This window comes from Psammomys obesus, unplaced genomic scaffold, assembly GCF_907164565.1.
Source record: "Psammomys obesus unplaced genomic scaffold, mPsaObe1.curated_primary_1811, whole genome shotgun sequence".
In the NCBI taxonomy this organism is placed as follows: Eukaryota; Metazoa; Chordata; class Mammalia; order Rodentia; family Muridae; genus Psammomys; species Psammomys obesus.
This window is the reverse complement of record NW_026585643.1, coordinates 2,710,145-2,731,654: the sequence shown is the minus strand read 5'-3', so window position 1 is coordinate 2,731,654 and position 21,510 is coordinate 2,710,145. Positions and strand designations below refer to the sequence as shown.

At 35.0% G+C, this 21,510-nt stretch overlaps 1 protein-coding gene across 4 annotated transcripts in view; it reads left to right on the top strand.

Moving 5' to 3' along the window:
- The window catches only part of Pspc1 (paraspeckle component 1), an 85,562-nt gene that overhangs the window by 44,291 nt on the left and 19,761 nt on the right, over window positions 1–21,510 (top strand). The window contains exons 7-9 of one of the 4 annotated variants that reach the window (XM_055616713.1): window positions 9,165–9,222; window positions 12,732–12,901; window positions 14,763–15,609. The exons of 2 other annotated variants lie outside the window; for them this stretch is intronic. In XM_055616713.1, coding sequence (XP_055472688.1) covers window positions 9,165–9,222; window positions 12,732–12,901; window positions 14,763–14,948 — 414 coding nt within the window. In that variant the 3' untranslated portion in view covers window positions 14,949–15,609. Of the gene's footprint in view, window positions 1–9,164; window positions 9,223–12,731; window positions 12,902–14,762; window positions 15,610–21,510 lie in introns of those variants that run through there. One more of the 4 variants, XM_055616733.1, reaches the window with a different exon arrangement.

Below are 21,510 nucleotides of genomic sequence, written 5' to 3'. Positions count from 1 at the left end.
ATAGATAGATAGATAGATAGATAGATAGATAGATAGATAGATAGATAGATCGATCGATCATCTACAGTCATAGTTTTAAATATACTTTATGAGTCACTGTGCCTTGGTATAGTGTCTCTTAGATTAAGCACTTGGTAGATTGTTGGAAAAACATAGGATGGCATAGGATTGGACTATTTTTGTAGATTTCATAATAGAACCACATAATGAATAATATTTTAAAAAGTATGCTTGATTTTCAGCAAACCTAACTTTTTAATGTGAGAATTCTGTATACTTTACAGGAGGACTGGTTTCCCTTATAGGAAGTTTTTTTTTTTTTTTTTTTTTTTAATTTAGGGAAAAAATTACACATTGTCTCCTGTGCTATAGGAATTTTGATAGTGTTTATACAGGGCCTTTAAGGGGCACAGCTAAAATGCTCTTGAGGGTTTAGAAAAAGAAATACTCTATGGGGAGTATGAGGAGAATTTGTTTTTAGTATTTCACTGATAAAATTGGTTTATTATTCTGCTATGTTGTAGGTGTACGATATGTCTTTTCATTTGAGATGGTAAGTTCTAATGATTTTTGGTTCAGAATGGTAAGATCTTATTTTTAACTTTTATTTCCATCGACTAAATGACGAAGTTGGTGAGTAATCACTGGAGAATAGAAATGGTTGGGCTAAACCATGATGTTGGAAATGTCATTAATATGTATAATGTAATCAATACTTTTATTTAGTAATTAGTTTGAATTAGTAACATTTGAAGAAGGCATAGTTGGCTTGTTATTTCTGCTCTGTGACTTCAGTGTTGAGCTGTTTTGCAGGGACTATTTTACTTTGTGATTATATTTTTAAAATGTTGCTTAGAACAGCCTGTACCTAATATTTCTGTGCTTTTGAGGCATGAAGCTATATATTATTACCTAAATGTCAAGAATTCTGAACTAAACAATAACTAAACTGAATAAATGGACACTTAATATAAACTGCTAGTGGTATAAACCTTGGTTTATAAGCATACTCTAATGTGCTTAAGCTAGATTGTTGGTAATTACAATTGCTTCTTCAAAGACTTTGAAAATTTCAAATAATAAAGTGTATTGGTAAGTGCTTTTTTTTTTGTCTTAAGTTTTATGTATCTTAAATCCTGTCTCTTGGTTGTAAACTCAGTCGTATTTGATCTAAGTTGATTTCTTTTGCTATATTAGTACATTTTCTGCATCGTCAACATTGATATGGTTGCAGTAGTAGGTAATTTTTCAATTTCAAATTTCATATAAATTATTTTTATTTACTACTTTAAATCTGAAAATTATATAAAATCTGTTATTTTGAGCTGCCTACTTAGGAAAAAATGTACTTGCTAACACATCAGTGTTCTTGCGAAGCTATTGGTGTTATGTAAACAGCAAACAAGCAGATACAGGCCTTTTTTAATGACATGTGATTCTTCATAACATTGGACCAGATAATGGGTTTTTCTGTTACTTCCTTTCCACATTGTCTCCCGTATAGTTTATGTATATTCTTTTGGTTCATCTTTCATAACTTGACCTGTCAAGTCATAGTAGTTGCATAATGTTCATAAGGAAACATACCGGGTGGTAGAAACAAGTAGAGGGGGCAGATCTGCCCTGCCTACTCCTTTTAGAAAGCTTTGTTAAGATCTAGTATTTATTTTGTAGGTGATGCCATTGCTCATTCCCGTAGTAGTTTGATGTTGCTCAAAAAAAAAAAAAAAAAATTTTTTTTTTTTTTTTTTTTTTTTGAACAGTGGCACATGTCTGTAATCTCGGGAGTTAGCCTGAAAAAGAAAGAGCAAGTGTTTTAGTGACACCCTTTTTCAGGAAAAAAACAAACAAAAAAAAAAAACGTTTTTTTCAGTGAATTTGATATAACAGTTGAAAGTTATAATCATTAATGTATGTCCTTAGGTAAATGCATTAAAAATAAAATTATCAACTTAGTATATGTTCAAATATTAATTTATATACAATATCTGTTTCCTTTTGTCTGCTGATATGTTAGATTATATGTGTTTTTGTGCAATTTAGTCTCAAAAAATATTGTGTATGCTACTGATTTTGTTGCATTTAATGCCTAAAAATGGTCTGTTGAGTGAAAGCCCTTATGTTTTAAGTAATCTCCTGCTTGTTGTTCCTTTGATTTCTGATTGGGCAAACATCCATTAATTATTTTTATTTTTTTCTTTTTTATGACTAACTTACCTACTTTTCAGGAAAACTGGTTTCCAATATAGGAAGACTTTTTCTTTTTAGGGAAAAAAAATTACACATTATTTACTGTGCTATAAGAATTTTGATACAGAGTGTTTATAACATTATCTTTAAGAGGTACAGCTAAAATATTCTTGGGTTTGGAGTAGGAACTTCTCTAAGGAATTATAGCGTAAATGTAGTAACTGTTTATTAAAATATAAACATGAAGCATTTACATTTTAAATATTTTTTTGGAGGCTAGATATCCTGTCCAACTTCTGTTCTTACCTTTCTGACTTCCCTTCCTTGCCTTTTTTCTATTTTAGTAGACTCTTAAAAGTATTTTAAATTCCTAGTAAACCTGATGGGGAGGCATGAAGGTTTCCAGCATACCTTGTCTACTGTACCTGCATGGCACATCATGACAGCCAGGGGTTCATTCCATGTGCTATCGTTAGGAAAGTGTCAACATGTAATGATTGTTACTATTCTGGTATCGGGCAGAGCATTTTCACACACCCACTTCTCCCCTACCATAATCCTTTTCTCCGCTTTTTTTAGCCTTCCCTTCTTATCCTTTACAGTCTGTTCTTTTTAATGTGCCCATGTTCCTAGTACGTCATATTTAGAATAATGCAGTGTGTAGTCTTCTTTACATTGGCATTTTTCACCTAAGATTTAAATTTTCTCTTCATCTTAACAATTTGATGGATCATTTTTTTTTTAGTGTTGAATAATAAGTCTGTTTTCCTAGATTTACCATAGTTTATTTGAAGAAATTTAATTTAATTGATTTCAAGTTTTAGCTACTATTAACATTCATGCACAGTTTTTGTTTGAACAGTTTTCAGCTCCCTTGGGTATTTTAAAAAAGATGATTATTGGACCATATTGTAAGAGTAAAGAGGTTTAAGTCACCACCAGGATGTCTTTCGCAGTATTTATGCTACTTTGCATTCTCAGTGAAAATTAATGAGGATTCCTTCTGTTGTTTCCTGTTATTACTAGCTTTGTGTGAGTAGTGCCACTGACTGACAGACTTTTGCTATATGAATCCTTTTTTTAATCTTCGTTCCTCCTTCCCTCCTTTCCTTCCTTCTCACTTTTCTCTTATTTACTTTTATTTTCTGTGTATGAATGTTTTGGCAGCACATATGTCTGTGTACCACTTGTGTGCCTGGTGCCTAGGGAGTCCAGAAGAATTATGGATGGTTGTGAGCTGCCATGTGGGTGCAGGAAATGAAACCTGTGTCCTTGGCAAGAGCAGGCAGTGCTCTTAACCACTGAGTCAGTCATTTTTCTGCCTCTTTAAAATTTTCAATTCTGTAATTACATGTGATACACACTTTATTTAATGATGATAAAAATGAGGACTATTTCCTGTAGTAAGCCTAGGTGACCATATTTAGAGTACATGTATCCAAATTGAAGACAGAAAGTCAAAAGTTTTATACTGTTAGGTGTTTACTCCTCCAATGTGAGTTGTATGGAATTTTGAACATTGTTTTCAACATCTGAATTAAAAGTGTTGCATTAGGATTGTGACTTGAGCCTATAATCCCAGCGCTTGTTAGATTGAAGCTGGAGGCTTGCTTTTATGGGATGCCAGTCTGGGCCAGAGCGAGACTGGCTTGAAGAGAAAGCTATGAAGAGAAAAGGAAGTGTTATGCTTTGCAAGCCTGTGTTGGTTAAGTCGACAGCAGCCAATCTCTACAAGGTTTTCTTATTCATATTTTGTTAATATGGTGATAGCTTTTCGTGCTGTTCTTTTTGCCTAGGGATTTTTTATTAGCTAATATTTTTGCTAACTATTTATTTAATGTTTTTCATGGAAGTTTGGCCAGTTATCTAATATTAGTACCCTGTTATACACCATATTTTCTTAGCAAAGAAGAGGAGAAAAGAAATGCTAGGTATGGTCGATATATTTATCAATTCAAGTTTAAAAATATTTATTGATTAGGATGAATCTTGTTTACTGCCAGAATGTGCTTTTTGTTTTCCCTTAACACATTGTGTGTGTTCAGATACTTAAAAAGGAAACTGAGCACACCTTTAATCCCTGCACTTAGGAGGCAGAGACAGGTGGATTTCTATGATTTCTACCAGTCAAGTCTATAGAGTGAGTTGCAGGACAACTAGAGCTATACATAGAAACTCTGTCTCAAAAAAAAAAAAAAAAAAAAAAAATTGCCCTTTAAAATGTCATAAGTTGATACCAAGGCAGTTCTTAGAAACTTGTAAAGATTGTTGATGATGGCCATTGAAACTGCATTCAAAGAAAAATTCTAAACTTTTTTTTTTTTTTTTTTTTGGCCTTGCACATTGTGATTCTCTAAAATGACATTGCCTTTAGTGAGGGCTACCAAGCCTGGCAACCTGAGTTTTATCCCTGCAAGTTCGTGTTTCAAATGTAAATACATACTCAGTACACACAAAATAATTGTAAAAAAAACTACAAACAACCACACTCTGTGAAATGCACAGTATACTTAAGATCATACTTATAATCTGAATATTAAAGGAAAAATAGTATCAGATGCCAGTAGTGGCACATTTGCCATGCTTTGTTAATCGAGTAAAGTAAGTTGGTGTAGTCTTTTTTTTCTACTTTATATTTTTGTTGAGAAAGAATGACGAGGACTTTAAAGAGTTCTCTTGGGTCTAGAGCTACGGTTCAGCATTTAAGAGCGTGTATTGCTCTTCCAGAATACCTGAGTTTGATTCCTAGCACGTAACTCCAGCTCTAGGGGATCTGATGCTTCTGTCTACTCAGGTACCCACACACATGTATTATGTACTCATGTGATGTACACATTGATTAAAAATACAAAACAAAATAAAACAGGGGCTTGAGAGGTGCCTCAGCAATTAAGAGCATTGGCTGCTCTTGGAGGGGACCAGGATTTGATTCTTAGCATCCACATGGTGGTTCACAATTGTTTGTAACTCCAGTTTCATGTGCTCTTATATCCTTTTCCAGTTACTGTGTGTACCAGGCAAGTAAGTGGTGCATAGATACACAAGTAGGCTAAAAACACAATAATAGAGAAATATTCATCTTCAAGTGAGATTAGCAGCATAATGCTTGTATTCTATCACTTTTGAAAATTGAAGGCATGAGAGTGTAATTCAGAGCCAGCCTCAGCCTCTTAGTAAGACCTAGTCTAGCTCTTGTAAAGGAGATCTTATTTCCAAAAAAGAAATACAACAACAAAAGCAATGGGATGTCAATCTTTATGATATCTAGATTCCTATAATTAGGGCAAATAAAAATATCAGGGTTGTAGAGATGATGGTTCTGTGGCTAACTGCACTTGCTGCTCTTTGAGAGGACTCAAGCCTGATTCTCAGCACCCTAGTGAGATGGCACACAAGTACCTGTAACATCCTCCCCTGGCTTCTGTGCACATGTCCACACATGGCACACACAAATCAAAATTTTGGAAAGTAAATAAAAATTTTAAAAATGTCTATATAAGGAATAGCAGTCTTATTTTACATTGCTGTCTTAATGTTTAACTTTGTGAAATAGGGGTAATGGTAAGTTTGTGAATTTGTTTAATATTCTGTTGTATCAAATAGTTGTCTTCCCATGCTTGCTTTTATATTTCTTGAGATGTAAATATTCATGAAGCCAGATGTAGTGGTGTACACCTTTATTCCCAGTACTTGGGAGGCAGGGTTAGGCTGATCCTAGACCAGCTCTATCTACATATCAAGTTGCTTGCCAGCCAGCCAGCCAGCCAGGGCTACACAGCAAGGCTATCTCCCCTCTGACCCCAAAGTCCTTGAACAAACTCTTACATGGATAATATTTGAATGGTAGTATCTTTACACTAAAATCTATTGGTCTGCAGTCAATTCATAGTGCTCTGTTTACTATGTAACCCAACATAGGAAGTGCTTTTGAAATAACCATCCTCCTTTGTAATGTAGCAGAAGCGTTCTCTGAAAGTGTCCTTTTCAGCTGGGCAGAGTCATAATAAAAAACTGATGATAAAGATTTAGTAAAATTAGTCAATTTTTGCTGCTTCATTCAGAATTCATTATCATATTTTAAGGTAGATGTATGTCAAAAATATGCTGGGTACTATTTCATAGTGGTTTCAGTGTCCCTGATTGGTGTTAAAACACCACGATTTTCTCCTGACCCTTGTTTTTGCCATATTGGAATGTCATGAATGTTGACTTTGTGAAAATGCTAAAAAAAGAACTCAGTGTTATATTTAACATTAGAACTTTTGGTGTTACGTAAAACACAGTTTTTGTTACTTTGTGTATTTTCTTGAAGGGCTGCGGATATCAGTACTTTATAAGCTCCTGCTACCATGGAATATGCTGCAGTACTTGGTTCTGGAATAGTTGTACTTTGCTTCTTATTTTGCCATCTGTTAACTTAGAATCCTTTTAGGGAAAGATACAGTCTTAAAGTTTAAATGAACTTTAGTTAGTTTGTTTTTGAAGAATTGGAGGTATCTTACAATGGTGGAATTTCATGCATTTTATTAGCAGAATTTTGATAACCCATTTTATCTTTCTATTGCCTTGAGCAAGTCATTTACCAGCTCTCTATCTCAGTATCATCGTCTGCAGTGGGATAGCTGTAGAAGTAGGCTGGGGAGGTGGCTCAGTTGTGAGTTACCTTCCATCCAAGCACAGGGCTACAGAACCAATGTGCAAAGCCAGGCACTGAAGCCAGGCATGGTGGTGTGCGCCTGTAATTCCATCCTTGGTCTTAGGTGCTGTGTGAGCACTGACCCAGTTCCTCAAACATTTTGTCCTTCCAGCCTAGTTCAGTTGATAACCTTGGAAGTTCAGTGAGGGATTCTGCCTGGCGTGTTGGTGAGTACTTTTTATCCCAACCACTCAGGATGCACTGGCAGTCTGATATCTGTGAATTTGAAGCCAGCTGAGGTTACACAGCAAGTTCCAGGTCAGTCAAGGTCTCATAAAAAAAAGAATTGTAGAAGGCTGGGCATGCTGTTACACACTGCTAATTCCAGCACTCAGGAAGGAGGCAGAGGCATGTGGATTTTTGTGAGTTTTGAGGCCACCCTGTTCTACATAGCAAGTTCTAGGACCTCCAGATCTACACAGTGAAACTTTTTTTCCCCACCCCCAAATAAAAACACGAAAAGGGATTGAGGAAGCACACCCAGTATTGACCTTGGGTCTCCATATGCTGGCATAATTTTGCACACAATGCACATGTGCATGCTTACACAGCCCCTGCCTTCTAGAGTGCTGGGGTTACTGCCGTGCGCCACCACATGCTGCTCAGTTGTAGATTCATGATACTCTGTAGTCACTTTCAGGTAATCACATAACCATGCTATATCTTTGCTTTTTTTGCATTTTAGTAGAGGTATGTAACAGTAGACTTGGAAAGTAATAACCTGAAGACATGAGAAAGGAATTTAATTGCTTAACTTGTTTAAAGTGTTTTCCATTTTGATGCTTGATCGGTTATCACTTTGATGTTCTGATCTTCCTATTCCATTTTTGAGACAGGATCTCATGTAGACCTGGCTTGCCTGCATCTCACAGAGATACCTGTCTCCCTGTGCCTCATGGCTGTGCTGGGTTGAAAGATGTTTCCCATGTCCAGTTTAAGTCTTACTGTGTTTCATATGTTAATGATAGTAGCATTAATAAACAAGTTTTATGAGAAGACTAAAAGCGTAATTCTAGGGAAGTTGAAAAATAGCTTTTAGGAAGGTATGGTATTTACAGGCTTTTAAATAATGTGACAAACATTTCTTTTGGTTGTATTTTAGCTTGTTCATTTTACATTGCTTTCATTAATGCTTTACTAAAATATGTATTTCTTTAGATTAAGTTGGCAGGATCTTATTCTTCTCATACCTGTGCTAGGGTATCCATCCACGGACTTTGTGTTTGCTAGAGAGGCGCTCTGCCGCTAAGCCACTCAGGGGATCTTTTAAAGAAATCACTTATTACTTAATGCCGTTTATTCTTCCATTATAGCGTTTTAGGTCCTTGGTTTTTGTATGATGTTTTCTTCAGTATTATAGCATCAAATAAACATTTATGTTTAACAAAAATTGCTTTTACAAAGAAAAATTGTGTTTCATTCAGCCATAGCTGGAATTTAAACATTCATTGACACTTTTGTCTCAGAGTACTTTTTATGATTTGGACACTTAGTACACTGGTTGTGGGTATGGCAATTTCCTTGTTATTGAGTGATTTCATAGGCTTACTTTTGAAGTAACTAGTAGCAAATGATTCTTATGAAGTAGCTGCTGTAGTGAAATTTCAGAAGTTCTTAATTGATATGACCTGCCTCTTGTATTGTAATTAACTTTCACAGTGCATCATTTCAGAACTTGGCAGATGAGGAACAAGTTATGGTTTAAAACAACTGCTTAAAGGAAAGCAGTGCTACACAAAACTTTACGTAACTGCTTGTTTGTACTGAAGACTTAGGATGTATGTGGAGATCATAGGTGGAATAATACCTGGTTAGTTAAATAAAAATGCAAGAGTCTTTGTGAGTTTTATGTAATGAAAACTGCTTGTAACTTTAAGACTTCAGTAACCTGGAAGTTAAATATAATTGGCATTAATTTTTAATGCTGGGTTTTTCTTCGATAAAAGGTCGAGGCAAGTTTCTTTGGAGTAACAAAGTATTACAGCTGGCAGATTTTATGTAGTCTGGTTCATTTGCAATCTAGTCTTCCACTGTAAACTGGGTATTCTAAGCACTTAATGTTTATCAGCCTTGGATGCTTGAAGGGTTTTTGTTAATTGTTGTTTTTCCCTTTTGTTTCCTCTTTTCTAGTAGTCTTGTTAAGTAAACAATGTCGGAAAATTTCAGAGTTTTTAATGGAAAGTGGTATCCCAACTCACTCTTTTCTGTTTGATTTTAGATGGGAAATATCAAGTCATAAGATCGATAGGTTGACTCTGACAACTATGTTTACTTACAGAGAGAACAGGAAATGAGAATGGGTGATATGGGTCCCCGTGGAGCAATAAACATGGGAGGTAGGGATTTGAAGCAAAAGACTTATGTACCTTACTTGTAATTCTTTTGGGTACTGTATGCTGTTTGTGGTATTTATATGCTGAGAGACTGAAACATGCAACCAATTATGAAGGTGATATCTTATAACTAATAAAGGGAATTACAAAATGTATCCCAGGAGGCTCTGGAGAGATGCCTCAGAGGTTAAGAGCACTGTCTGCTCCTCCAGCGGTCCTGAGTTCAATTCCCAGCAACCACATGGTGGCTCACATCCACCTATACTGGGATCTGGTGTGCAGCTGTATGTGCCGACAGAACAGTGTGTACATAATAAATAAATAAATCTTTTTAAAAAAATGTATCCCAGGAAGAATATTTTACAACTAAAAGATACAGTTTGATATCAATGAAAAAAGCCCCTGAATTAGGTTTTGATATGAGACAAGTTTAATCATTGTGATATATAAATATGATGCTGTCATATTGCACAAAAAAGTTTCATTTTATCTCAGAAATTGATAGTTTCTGAGTTGTATTTTCAAATGACTTTAGACCATTTTAGAATTCCTATTTAAAACTTTTTTGTTGTTTTTGTTTAAGATTTAGACTTTATTTACATATAGAATATTTTAAGTGTTTTTCTTTGCTACATTTTTAATATAGACATTTTCCTTGAGAGTCTTCTATGGCTTGTTGAGGAAATGAGATGTATTACATGTCCTTAGAGGAACTGTAAAAAATTTAAGAAAGTAGTTATAATAAAAATTTCACTATTGTAAAGTTGTCAGAAGTAGTAACAAACCGAGGGGAAAATGTGTGAAGTATCTTATTAATATAATTTATTATTAATAAATAAAGTTCTTATTAATAAATTTAAGATTTGAAGTGGCATACTTTAACTATTGGCCAATGAATTACAATTTATATATTCACTTTTATATTAAATTGTCCCATAGAAACTTGTAATGCAATTAAAATCTGTATAATGCAAATGTACATACTGTTTGAATAATCATAATATCAGAACAGACAATACACACCCAACTCATATGTTCTTAAAATATGTAGAGTATGAGATAAAACAAAGAAGGAATGTATCCATGAGTATTTTCTATAGTTAGTTATTAAAAATACTTGTAATTGCAGTTCCTTTAGCCAGGTAACCTAGAATAGTTTGTTGCTGTCCTTTGGTCACTTTTCTTGGCCATCAGTGTGTCAGTACACATTCTTTAGCATTCTTGGTCTGGAAGGGAAGCATGGAACATGACCTTTGCCCCATGGACCTAACTGCAGTTAGTACGTGGACACATGGAATCATTAGTATGAAATTTGTAAGTTGAAGCTTTGTATACAATGATGATACAATGTGGTTTGGTATTTTTTAATAGTAACTTTTGGGTAATACATAAAGTAATAGTACATGTAATTTTAAGGACAATTAGAGGAAGATTATTAAGTACAATTTCAAAGTCAGTTATTGTCATTAAGCTCAGAATCAAACTTTGAATTGTAAAATTTTAATCAGTTCTTGATCGTGCAAAGGAATCTGGAAATATTTTGCTTGATTAACACCTTTATGAGAAGAATATGCTTTTGTATTCCTTAATTCAGGAGAAATTAGAATTTTATAACATTCATTAGAAAAACTATAATATGCCTTTTAGCACTTAGTCTCCTAAAGTCTGGTCCATTTCTTTAATCTTCAGTGTTAGACTGTCTTGATGGTTTATTGCAATTCTCAGCCCATTGAATTGTTAAAACTGCTATAGCACATCAAGCTCTGTAATTGGGGATAGGGTTGTAGCTCCGGGGCTGTGCTGAAGGTCCTGTATTTGCAAGCACGTGAGTCCTGTTGCTACTGTGGCAGCATCAGTTTTGTTGTGTTCCCAGTGGAGATGCCAGATAATGCCAACATTTCTCAGGGCTCTACACGTACAAGTTATAAGACTGAAAATAGGGTTCTCTGTCACTGAGAGTTGGGAGTGTTAGTTTCCATCTTCTGACCTGTCTCATTAACTGTGTAAATCTCACGTTAACAGTTACGTACTGTTAAAGAGAAGGGAGCTCGCCGTGGTCAATCAGTTACAATTCGGTCATCAGAGAGACTGAGGCAGGCGTGTGTGACAACAAGTTACCCTAGGTTACAAACAAGACCTTGTTACCATCCACCCTTCTTTGAAGAAAAGGAAGGGAAACTGCCTCTAATCCGTGCTTTTCAGGGAAATTTGAGCTAAGAGGGCTTGTAGATGTTACCGTTGACCTTTTGTTTCTATTATGTGTGTGTGTGTGTGTGTGTGTGTGTGTGTATACACACATATACATATATATATATATAAAACATTTGTTTATAACCATGTTGAGAAAGTAGAAAATTTTAGCTTAAAGTGTTGATTAATTAGAATATGTTGGAATTAAAGAAATCATTCTTTTCTTTGCAATTGCTTGTTTCTTAAATTAGAGTCCACAGAGCAATAGCACATGATGCCATGAATTGGTAAGGTGTAGTGTGGCAGGTCTTTCTTTACCCTGCTCCAGGGACTGTAGACTGGTTGTAGTTAGTAGGTATTCTGCCATAGACTTAGTGGAAACGCCAGTATTCTATAAATGTATACTTGAGAAATTCAACTCTGACTCTCTGAAAACTGGTCCATATAATGAAATAAGGAGAAGAAATCTCTAACTTGGCATCAATTTTTTTTTTATTTTGGGTTTTTATTATAAATAAGTGTATATACTTTAAAAAGTCAAATCCTTTAAAATGTTTTACTTGAGACTACCTTATATGCTGCAGTGCAGGTCAGACAATATTGCAATATGACACAGGTGGACATCTTGATGACTGGATTAGAAGTCTGATTATCTTTGTTCTAGAACTTTATTGGTTAGAAGTAGCCACATAATCATTTTGTCTGTTTAGATGGAACTGTGTTTAACACATGGTGTCATCTGAGTTAGTAAGAAGTTTCAGGGTTTTTGTTCATTTGTTTAAATAGTGTATTTTATTATAAAATTAAAAAACCATCCTTTTATAAGTTTTTAAATTATTTAGCTTTTATGTTAATAAAAGCAAAGGGATTAGGTTACAACTATTTTTGTGTATTCCTTGGAGTAATTTTTCTGAAGATTTATTGTTTTTATATGCTGATATTTCTAGCTGTGACTTTAAGGAAAACAAGTGTGGTTTTGAGTGCCAGTCCTTTATTATTTATTAAAGCTGGTAGAATGCAAAGTTATTAAAGGTCATTTTTTTATATTTAAAAAAGTTACAGCTAGTATCACTGACTTTCGAAACTTTGAATATCTTAGCTTAGTTGCTCTAAAAAATTGACTTTGGCCTTATTTATTTCTTGTAGGTTTGTTTTAGTAATGAGAGTTTTACTGTATATATGATACTATATGGTGTCTTATTCTCAAGGAAGGAAAATTATTGTGATGATAGTTTTATGTGTAGGTTTGTATGAATTGTACAGTTTTTAATGTTCATTATACTTCAGTTAGGACAGCTCTAAGTGTAGATTGTTTTGCATAGATGCATTTAGCCCAGCCCCTGCTGGTACCCAAGGGCCTCCTCCAATGATGGGGATGAATATGAACAACAGAGGAACTATACCTGGCCCTCCAATGGGTCCTGGTCCTGCCATGGGACCAGAAGGAGCTGCAAATATGGGAACTCCAATGATACCAGATAATGGCGCAGTGGTAATGTATCACTAAAATTTTTTTGATTATTTCTCATAACTAAACATTTTTTTGCCTCAAAGATAGCTTCACACTTAAATTATTATCGTTACTTTTGACAGCCAGCGAAGAGAAAGCAACTTTTTTTAAGTTTAAATTTGAGACAATTTTTAAATGTCCAGATGTCATGTTAGTATCGCCATCCCAGCTGCCTCTGTGCTTCCTCAATGGAAGGCAAATCCTAGCACCACTACAGGTCGTCTTCTGTGTTTTTAATTCCATCTGCCTGTAAGTGGATGGATGTCACTAAGTGTTTGTGAGCGTTCCTTTCAGGGTTGCCTTTGAAAACAAAACTTACTACGTGTGAAAAAACAAGTTCTGTTTTTATGTTTCATGTAATAATTAGTTTTGATGTATCATTTTATAGTGTATTTCAAACCATTTCTCTTTGCTGGAAAAAAGTTTTGACGTTAAAATTTTATTTTCTAAAATGTTCTGAAGGTACACTGGTATTTTCTCTTCATAGAATTATTAGTTGCTTTTAATAGTAAATTTAAAATATATTTTTTTGATCCAAGAGTGTGAAGATACCTTTGTGTGGGTAAAACACAAAAATTGATTTTCTCTTTGTAATTTCTTTTCATACCAGTTAGCAGGACAGCTGACTCTTAAAGCTTTGTAGTAGGACAATGTTCCTTCCTCATGTGATGCTTGTTGAAAATTGTTCTGAAAAAGAAAATTGGTGACTGGATTTCAAAAAGTCTGTTTAGTTTTGGGATTACCATACAGAGTTTAGTATGCCATTGATAGCTAAGAAGGAAAATGCACTGGCAGCTAACTAAAGACATGCCATTACTTTTACATCCATGGTGATAAGGAAGAGAGAAAAGGAAGGCATTGTGTAGTGTAGAGCCGAGTATACTGGTTTTCTTTGTATCATCTTAAGATTTATTTATTCCGGGAGGTAAAGAAGCAGTTATAAGTATCTAGGACAGACAAGTGGTACACAAATGGTAGTCAGTGCATTTGTTCCTTTAAGAGAGGCAGCCTTTTTATAGTGTAATCCCTAAAACCTGAAGTATGTTTCTCTTTAGCATCTAATCATTAGTAGTAGCCTAGATATAAATGACCTATACTCCTATATTTTTTTTGAAATTGTAAATTTAATTTAAATGTCATCCTTGGGTTTTCTTTCTTTTTTTTCTTTTGCATCTACACTTAAAAAATTCTGTTCATTAAAGGAAAGCACTTTATATGACTCCATATTAACCCAGGTTTTTGTGTTTTTCCTATTAGTACTTTGTGTCTTAAAAGCATTGATAATTGAGTTTATAGAATGTTTACTTTTAAAAACAGTATGGTGCTGCTCTGCAGTTTTACAGCTCTGATTTCTTTTTAAAAAGTGTCTTTCTTTCCAGAAGTGATGGTATGCACCTGTGGTATAATGCCAGCGCCTGGGGGGTCAAAGCAGAGGCTTTCTCCACATACAGAGACTTCATGTCAAAGGAAAATGATACCATGTTTTCTTTACATTACAGTTTCATCAGTATAAGCTTTTTAAAAAGGGATCAGAGCAGTATTATATACTGATTGGCATAATGAGGTGTTTGCTTATGTCAGAATCAGTTCTTCCATGAAGTGGGGCATAGCATTAGTAATTTATAAGTCTTCACATGCTGCTTATTATTATTACTATTACTACTTTTAAAAACAGGAACTAATTAAATTGCTCCTTTCTTCCTTCTATGTTTGATCCTGACTCTGCTGGACTTTCTGCTGAACTTCCTGACACCACCACTTGGGATTTTGCCAATTTTTCTTGTCACTTATATTTTGGCGCGTTCCAAATGGACTGACTTTATTATATTATCTGTCATTGTAGCACAATGACAGGTTTCCCCAAGGACCTCCATCCCAGATGGGTTCGCCTATGGGAAACAGAGCAGGTTCTGAAACCCCACAGGCACCAATGAGTGGTGTAGGTCCTGTGAGTGGTGGTCCTGGTGGCTTTGGGAGAGGAAGTCAAGGGGGCAACTTTGAAGGCCCTAATAAGCGCCGGAGATACTAAATATTCTTTCATTCTGGCTATTTAGAAAAAAAAAAATGCAATGGTATGCCTTTACACTTTGTCTGTTACCTAGAAGAAATGGTTTTACTGTTAATGTATGAAGACTGAAGTTTTTTGTTTTTGTTTTGTAAAACTTGAGGTTTTTTTGTATTTTCTTTAATTCATGAGCTTTGTAGATTAGATTAGTGATAAAAACACCCATCATTGTGAATGTTGAAATGTGTTTGTGACCTTATCTAAGGACCCCTATGCGACATTATTTTAAATCTATGTAGCTACTTAATAAAGAAATGATTTTGCCTAATCTAAAAATGTCCTTAGTGGTATTCCCTCCTGGTCTCACAGACCTTGCTGTGGTTCCTCTAGCTAACCCAACCCTCTTAAAAGTGAAATGAGTTTGCTATTTTGTTTGTTCCAGTAGCCCTGAACTCAGATCGTTAGTTAACGCTGATGTCAGCGAGGGGAGGGAGGCATGGGGGTTCAGATTGTATAAAACATCAATGCTGTGTACAATTAGAGTTGTTGCTTACATTTCATACAGATTCTGACTAGTCATACATTCTGAGACAGGTTATTGAGCATATCTTTGTTCTGTGTTGAGTTTTCCAAATAAATCTTTTGAATCTTGAAAAAAAAATGTTTGAAGGCAAATCTCTTTTGCTTATAAAATAATTCCTGATTTTGATCTTGTGCCATCATTTATTTAATACCAGCATCTACATTTCCCCAGCTGTCACTTGAAGAGTTAGTGTTAAGCTTTAAACCAGCCCACCAACCAGCTATCCGTCCATTCATCTATCCATCGAACCAACCAACCAACCAACCAAGCAACCACCTACACAAGCAGACAGACAATATTGTTAGAACAATAGTGAAAGGTCATTGTGATCTCTTATTCTTAACCAGGTAGGTTAGCACTTAGGCATGTCTTGTTTTCTAGAAGCATTTTAAAAGGTAGGGTGACTCTGCTGTGTTAAAAACACTTCTTTCTTTTTTTTTATTTTTTATTTTTTTAAGTCTGTCCAGTAAATCCTGTCTGATTTAGTACTGTTCATTTTTTGAGGAATACCTACCGTTCAAATATTGATTTTTCCCTTCCCCACAGTATGGTGGGGTCAGTAACATCTGAGTAGATTCTTGCAGGAAATACAGTTTTGAGTTTTCATTTTCAGTACTCGAGAGAAACTGATGCCATATTAATAAACATGAACCTCATGTTTTATTAATAAAAATGTTATATATGTAATTATACACACACATATAGATAGTGTCTCACATTTAAATATCCAGTCGACCAGCCAATGACTAAAGCAGATGTTTCTAACATAAAATTGCCGTGTTCATATGTTGTCCGTTCACAAAACACCTCCCTGAAGAGTAGCATGTGTCGGGATAGATGTTATTTATGTAAATAGTTTCTGCTTGGTTTGGTGGAAGGCATATCTTGGAAAGATGACTTCAGTCAGGCAATAAGAAGTCTTACCTACAAGCAGTTGGTTATAAAGCATGATTGAGATGTAATATTTTGTCCCAAATATTCTCTCACTTTATTGTTTCATGTTTTTATTCCTTTTAGATACAGCAGTAGGGTGGAAGTATTTTCAAAAAATTGGGAAGCTTTGTCTTTAGCAATTACTTGAAAATAATGATTTTTGGGGTTGTAAAATTATAGCCAGACCAGTCTTCATTACATTTCCAGAAGTATAAGCTTGTGGGGAGTGAAATTTGTTTTAACTTGTAACATTACTTGGGGAATGAGTTCTTAAATCAATTACCATTTTAAGTGATTAAAAAAAAAATTTCAACTGTTTTTCCAGTTCAGTCCTCCAGCAGCTTTCACCTGTGCATTTGATTCAGTCCTGAATCAGGATTTGGAGATGCTTAATTTTTTTGTTGTTCATACCACGCTACCTTTGTCCAAGGCTGTGAAACTGGTTCGTTCAAGAACATTTGAGTTGACCTAGTCTCCTGAGAGCCTAGTGTCCAAGAAAAGAGTCTACACAGCCTTTTCTACATCAAGAAAAGCCGTTCCAGTGCTTACCAAGGTTTCCCTGAGAGGAGTCAGCTTCTGAGTGACAGTCAAGTGGAGCATCCTGAACTTCTAGTCATTCAGTTGGTAGTGGTTGTAGAGTTACATACCTTTTCAATAGTTAGCATATCATAAGGGATTTGAATATCATTTGCTTAAAATTAGTAGGAAAAAATCAGTAAAGAAAACAATAGTTTTAGCTTTTCTAATTTAGTGTAATGTCATATGTGCTATTACAATTCCTTCCAGCAAAAGTTAACATGACAATTTTAATCTTATACTACAGTCTTATTTCTTTTCCTGTATTGAAATAATCAGGTTTAAAGTCTTGCAGAATTCAGGTTGGATGTGCTAATTGTAGTTAATATTCATGAAATAAAGGAACATCTAACTCTATACTTGTTTTATTGGAATGTTCTGCTTTTAATTTCTAAGTAAACACGTTGATTTTTTTTTTAACCTTAGACTGTCTTGTAAATTTTAACTTATTCTTTGACACTTTTTGTGTTGTTTCTACAATCTCTGTTCAGCATAAAACATTAAGTGAAATATCAAATACTTGTTTTTAAAATGTCATTATTTTGGGGATTATATCTTAGCTGTGATTGTCATTCACTAGTAATAGGGTCTCACCACAAGGACAAGGCTTTGGCTTGTTTTTCAAACACTAAATTATAACTTAAAGGTTTATTCAAAAATCCTTGTTGAATACTATAGTAACTTGGTATTTATATGTAAACCTTAGATTGGTTGCAAAGTATCACTCTGAATGGCTAATAACAGGAGGCTGAGTTGACAGTTACAATACACATAGGTTACAAATGAGGGAAAGGATGCAAAAATGTTATTCAAATGAATGAAGTTTTCTGAAAGAATATCATCAGATACATGGTTAAAGCTTCAAAAGGATTGAAATTCAGTGTCAGATGATAACAGCCAAAAATAAAAGCTCTTCATCGTTTGTTTACTGCTCTAGAGGCATTAGAACCTGGGAAATGGAGTTGATAAATGAGGTGGACTAAAGTCTCATACAACAGCCAATTGAGCATCGGACAATTTAAACCCTAAGCATTAAGGGTTTTACACATGAGTAAACTGTGCAGTAAAGAGTAAGCTCTATCAGGTAGACAAGCTGCATTTGGCAAAACCTGTTTTTCCATAAAAGCATATAAACAACCGCTTGTGATGAGTAATCTAAAGTAAACTCATTCCTGTCTGCTGCACCTAGGAGGGGAACAAAAACACATTCCAAGGAGAATTTTGTGTTTTTGAAGAAAATGAGGTCACAGGACTTTTTTTTTTTTTTCCCTTGGAAATTTCTCACCAGCACTCAGAATTCTCCTCATATGACTCCATTCTTGGACTGTATTCCAACAACCCTTAGCTACACAACAGGTTATACAAGGATAGTTTGGGATACATGAAACTCTTACAACAATACAAAATGTGTGGGACATGCCCTTTAGGGTAAATGGGAGAAGCTTCCTGAAAAATCAAGTGGTAGTTAAATGTTAGGGCCTCAAAGATATTGAAACAGACTCTTAGGCTGTCAGGATGGCTCATTGCATAAAGGCACTTGCTACAAGCGTCATGGCTTGACATCAATTACTAGAGTGCACATGGTGAAGGAGGAAAGCATCTGACAGGTTTTTCTGACTGCATACACCACACATGTGGATATATAAAATGTAAACACCACCACGCCAACCACCAAGAGAAAACCAGAACATAAAACCTTAAATAAAATAAAAAAAACAGGGTCCTCAGGAGGCTGAGATAGGACTATTTGAAGTTGAAGACTAGTTTGGATTATATTGCTAGAATGAGGAAAATGCACAGTCTGTGGTCAGCGCTGCTCATTAGAGTTCTGAGAGAAAGGAAACAATTCTGGAAGAGTGAGGCAGTGGGTGTTTGTCCCCTCCATACAAAGTTACTGTTTACCTGTGTTTACTTTCTAGCTAGATATTTATAGGCAAGGTTGGTTTTTTGTTTTTGTTTGGTGGAGGGAAGTAATGTATAGATATGCCTAACTATTTACATATAGCTGCTAAAAAATAACCAACATTTTTGGGCCAACTTCAAGTATCAAAAGCATTGTCTCTGTGTTGTGGTTGTAGTTTCCAGATTATTAAATAGTGATTAAAGTGTTAGCCATGCAGTGGTGGCACAAACCTTTAGTCCCAGGCAGTTAGAGCCAGGCGGATCTCTATGAGTTTGAGGCAAGCCTTGTCTACAAGAGCAAGTTCCACAACAGCCAAGGCTGCAAAGAGAAACTGTGCTTCAAAAAGAAACCTTGAATGAATGAATAAATAAATAAATAAAGCTTTAAACTTTGAAGACATTTAAAACTTGAGGGACTGTTGACTTGTGTCTGTTGTGTCTGTTAAACTGCCTAGATTTAAAAATAGTCTAGAAGTTCCTCTTCATTGTTAAATGTTTATTTACATGGTTAGATTAATGCTGTATTTTCTCACATTTTGTTTTCCTAGGAATAGCAGAAATAAACTAATTCCAGGTCTGACTTACTGAAATTTTCAGTATACCCAGTATTCACATATAAATACACACTGAAAACAGATCCCTTCACATATGTTGTTGTATGGCTGGGCATGGCTTGGTGCTGCTGTGTCCCACAGCAAGAATGTGAGAGATGCATTGCTAATTAAAGATGGCTAAGTCAGAGTTGTTCATTTGCTGCGTGTCTTTCTAGGGGCTGGGGAGATGGCTCAGTGTCTAAGAGCACTGGCTATTCTCAGAGCACTTGGCTCAGACTCCCAGCCCCTGACTGCTCATAACTGCCTTTAACTCCAGCTCCAGGGGACCTAGTGTCCTTTTCTGGCCTCTGCCACCTGCTGTACAGGTACACTGACATCCACGCAGGCAGGATGCTCATACACATAAGAAAACAAATAGGTCCCTCTTATTAAAAAACTACTAAGGGCTGCTTAATATTTACAGTGTCACTTAATCCTGTCTTGTAGACTATAAATGCCTTAATTTACAGATCCAAAATTAAGACTAGAATTAGTAGAATTGGGTAGAATTAAGTGTAGGTATGCTTAATATATTTCTTTTTAATTTTTCCCATAATTTAAAATTTAGTCAGTAAGGAAATGTATAGGGCCTTTTCTTGTATTTCTTAAATGCCGAATATGAACAGTTTTTGATAGTGTTGACTTTAGCATTGATAATTTTTTCAAGGTTTTTCTGACTCATTATGAAAGACAAATTCCCACATTTATTTGTATATTGTGTATTGAGTATATCATGTAAAGTACATAAATGCATTAGTGTCAAAACCTGAAAAGCCACATTCATTATATTTCATGCTTTTGTCCTTACCAGGTAGTTTATGTTCTTCAGTCTAAATAAGGCAAAATAAGGTTTTGTATCTTTTTGAATTTTAAAAGAACTGTGTAAGTCTATACCTATTAATTTTGTTGTATTTCACTATGTGTTACATCTTAATTTTCTTCATGCCTTTGTAAATAATTGAGGTTTGAAAGTTATGTAATCTTAAAAAACATCTATAAAACAGTGCTGTGTGCATTTTGTCAGTAATTAGAGCTCATTTTTCCTGGGTGGTTTCATTTATTAGGTAATTATTTTGCAAGTTTTTTAGACTTAAATGTTACTGGTATGTTTATGAATGTGAAATATTAAATTGAATTTCATCATTTTGTAATCATTATAGTTTCTGACCCTCTTGGTGTTAGCAGTAATAATAATTTGCCTGGAATTTATTTAACCTGCTAATTCCCTGAACTGGTTAGTAAATTTTATATATATCTGGGTTTGACCATTTTACAAATTATAATTTTTTGGCCAACAACTTAGCAGAATAAAAATGATTGCTGAAATAATTGTCTGCACGTTTTCTTAACCAAATAGGATTTCTAAGTGCAGGGGTGCTAGAAAGATGGCTGAGCCACTAATAGTCCTGGCTGCCGGTATGGAGAACCCACCTTGATGGTTCATAGGCAACCGTAACTTCAGTTCCAGGAGATCCAGTGCGTTCTGGTCTCTGTGGGTAGTAGGCTACAGAGGCGGTGTACAGACAAAACAGTCCCTAAAAATAAACATCTTTTTATATTCATTTTCCATCTTGATTGTAGCCCCCTAAACATCTTTTTAAATAGATAAAACAGAAAAATTGGGTCCTATATCGGACAGCAGCAATTACCATCCTTTTAAACCAGTATTTCTCAGCCCTCTAGAATAGTAGAATAATTTAGAACCCCTATGTGACTCCTTAAACACAGATTCTGCTGTCTACACTTCAGTTTTTGATTTTCAGTAAAACCCTAGAAACAAAGAATGTACATTTCTACCAGGTTGTCATGTGACACTGAGGCCAGTGGTTTAGGGAGCCCACGTGCGTATTCTGTCCCAGAACAGGTACAGGGCTGACAGGCAGGACACATGGTACATGCACCTGTTCCTGAATTTGATCCTAGCACCATTAAAAAGAGGTAGAATGGCATTTGGGGCTGTGTAAAAATTATTATTATTATTATTATTATTATTATTATT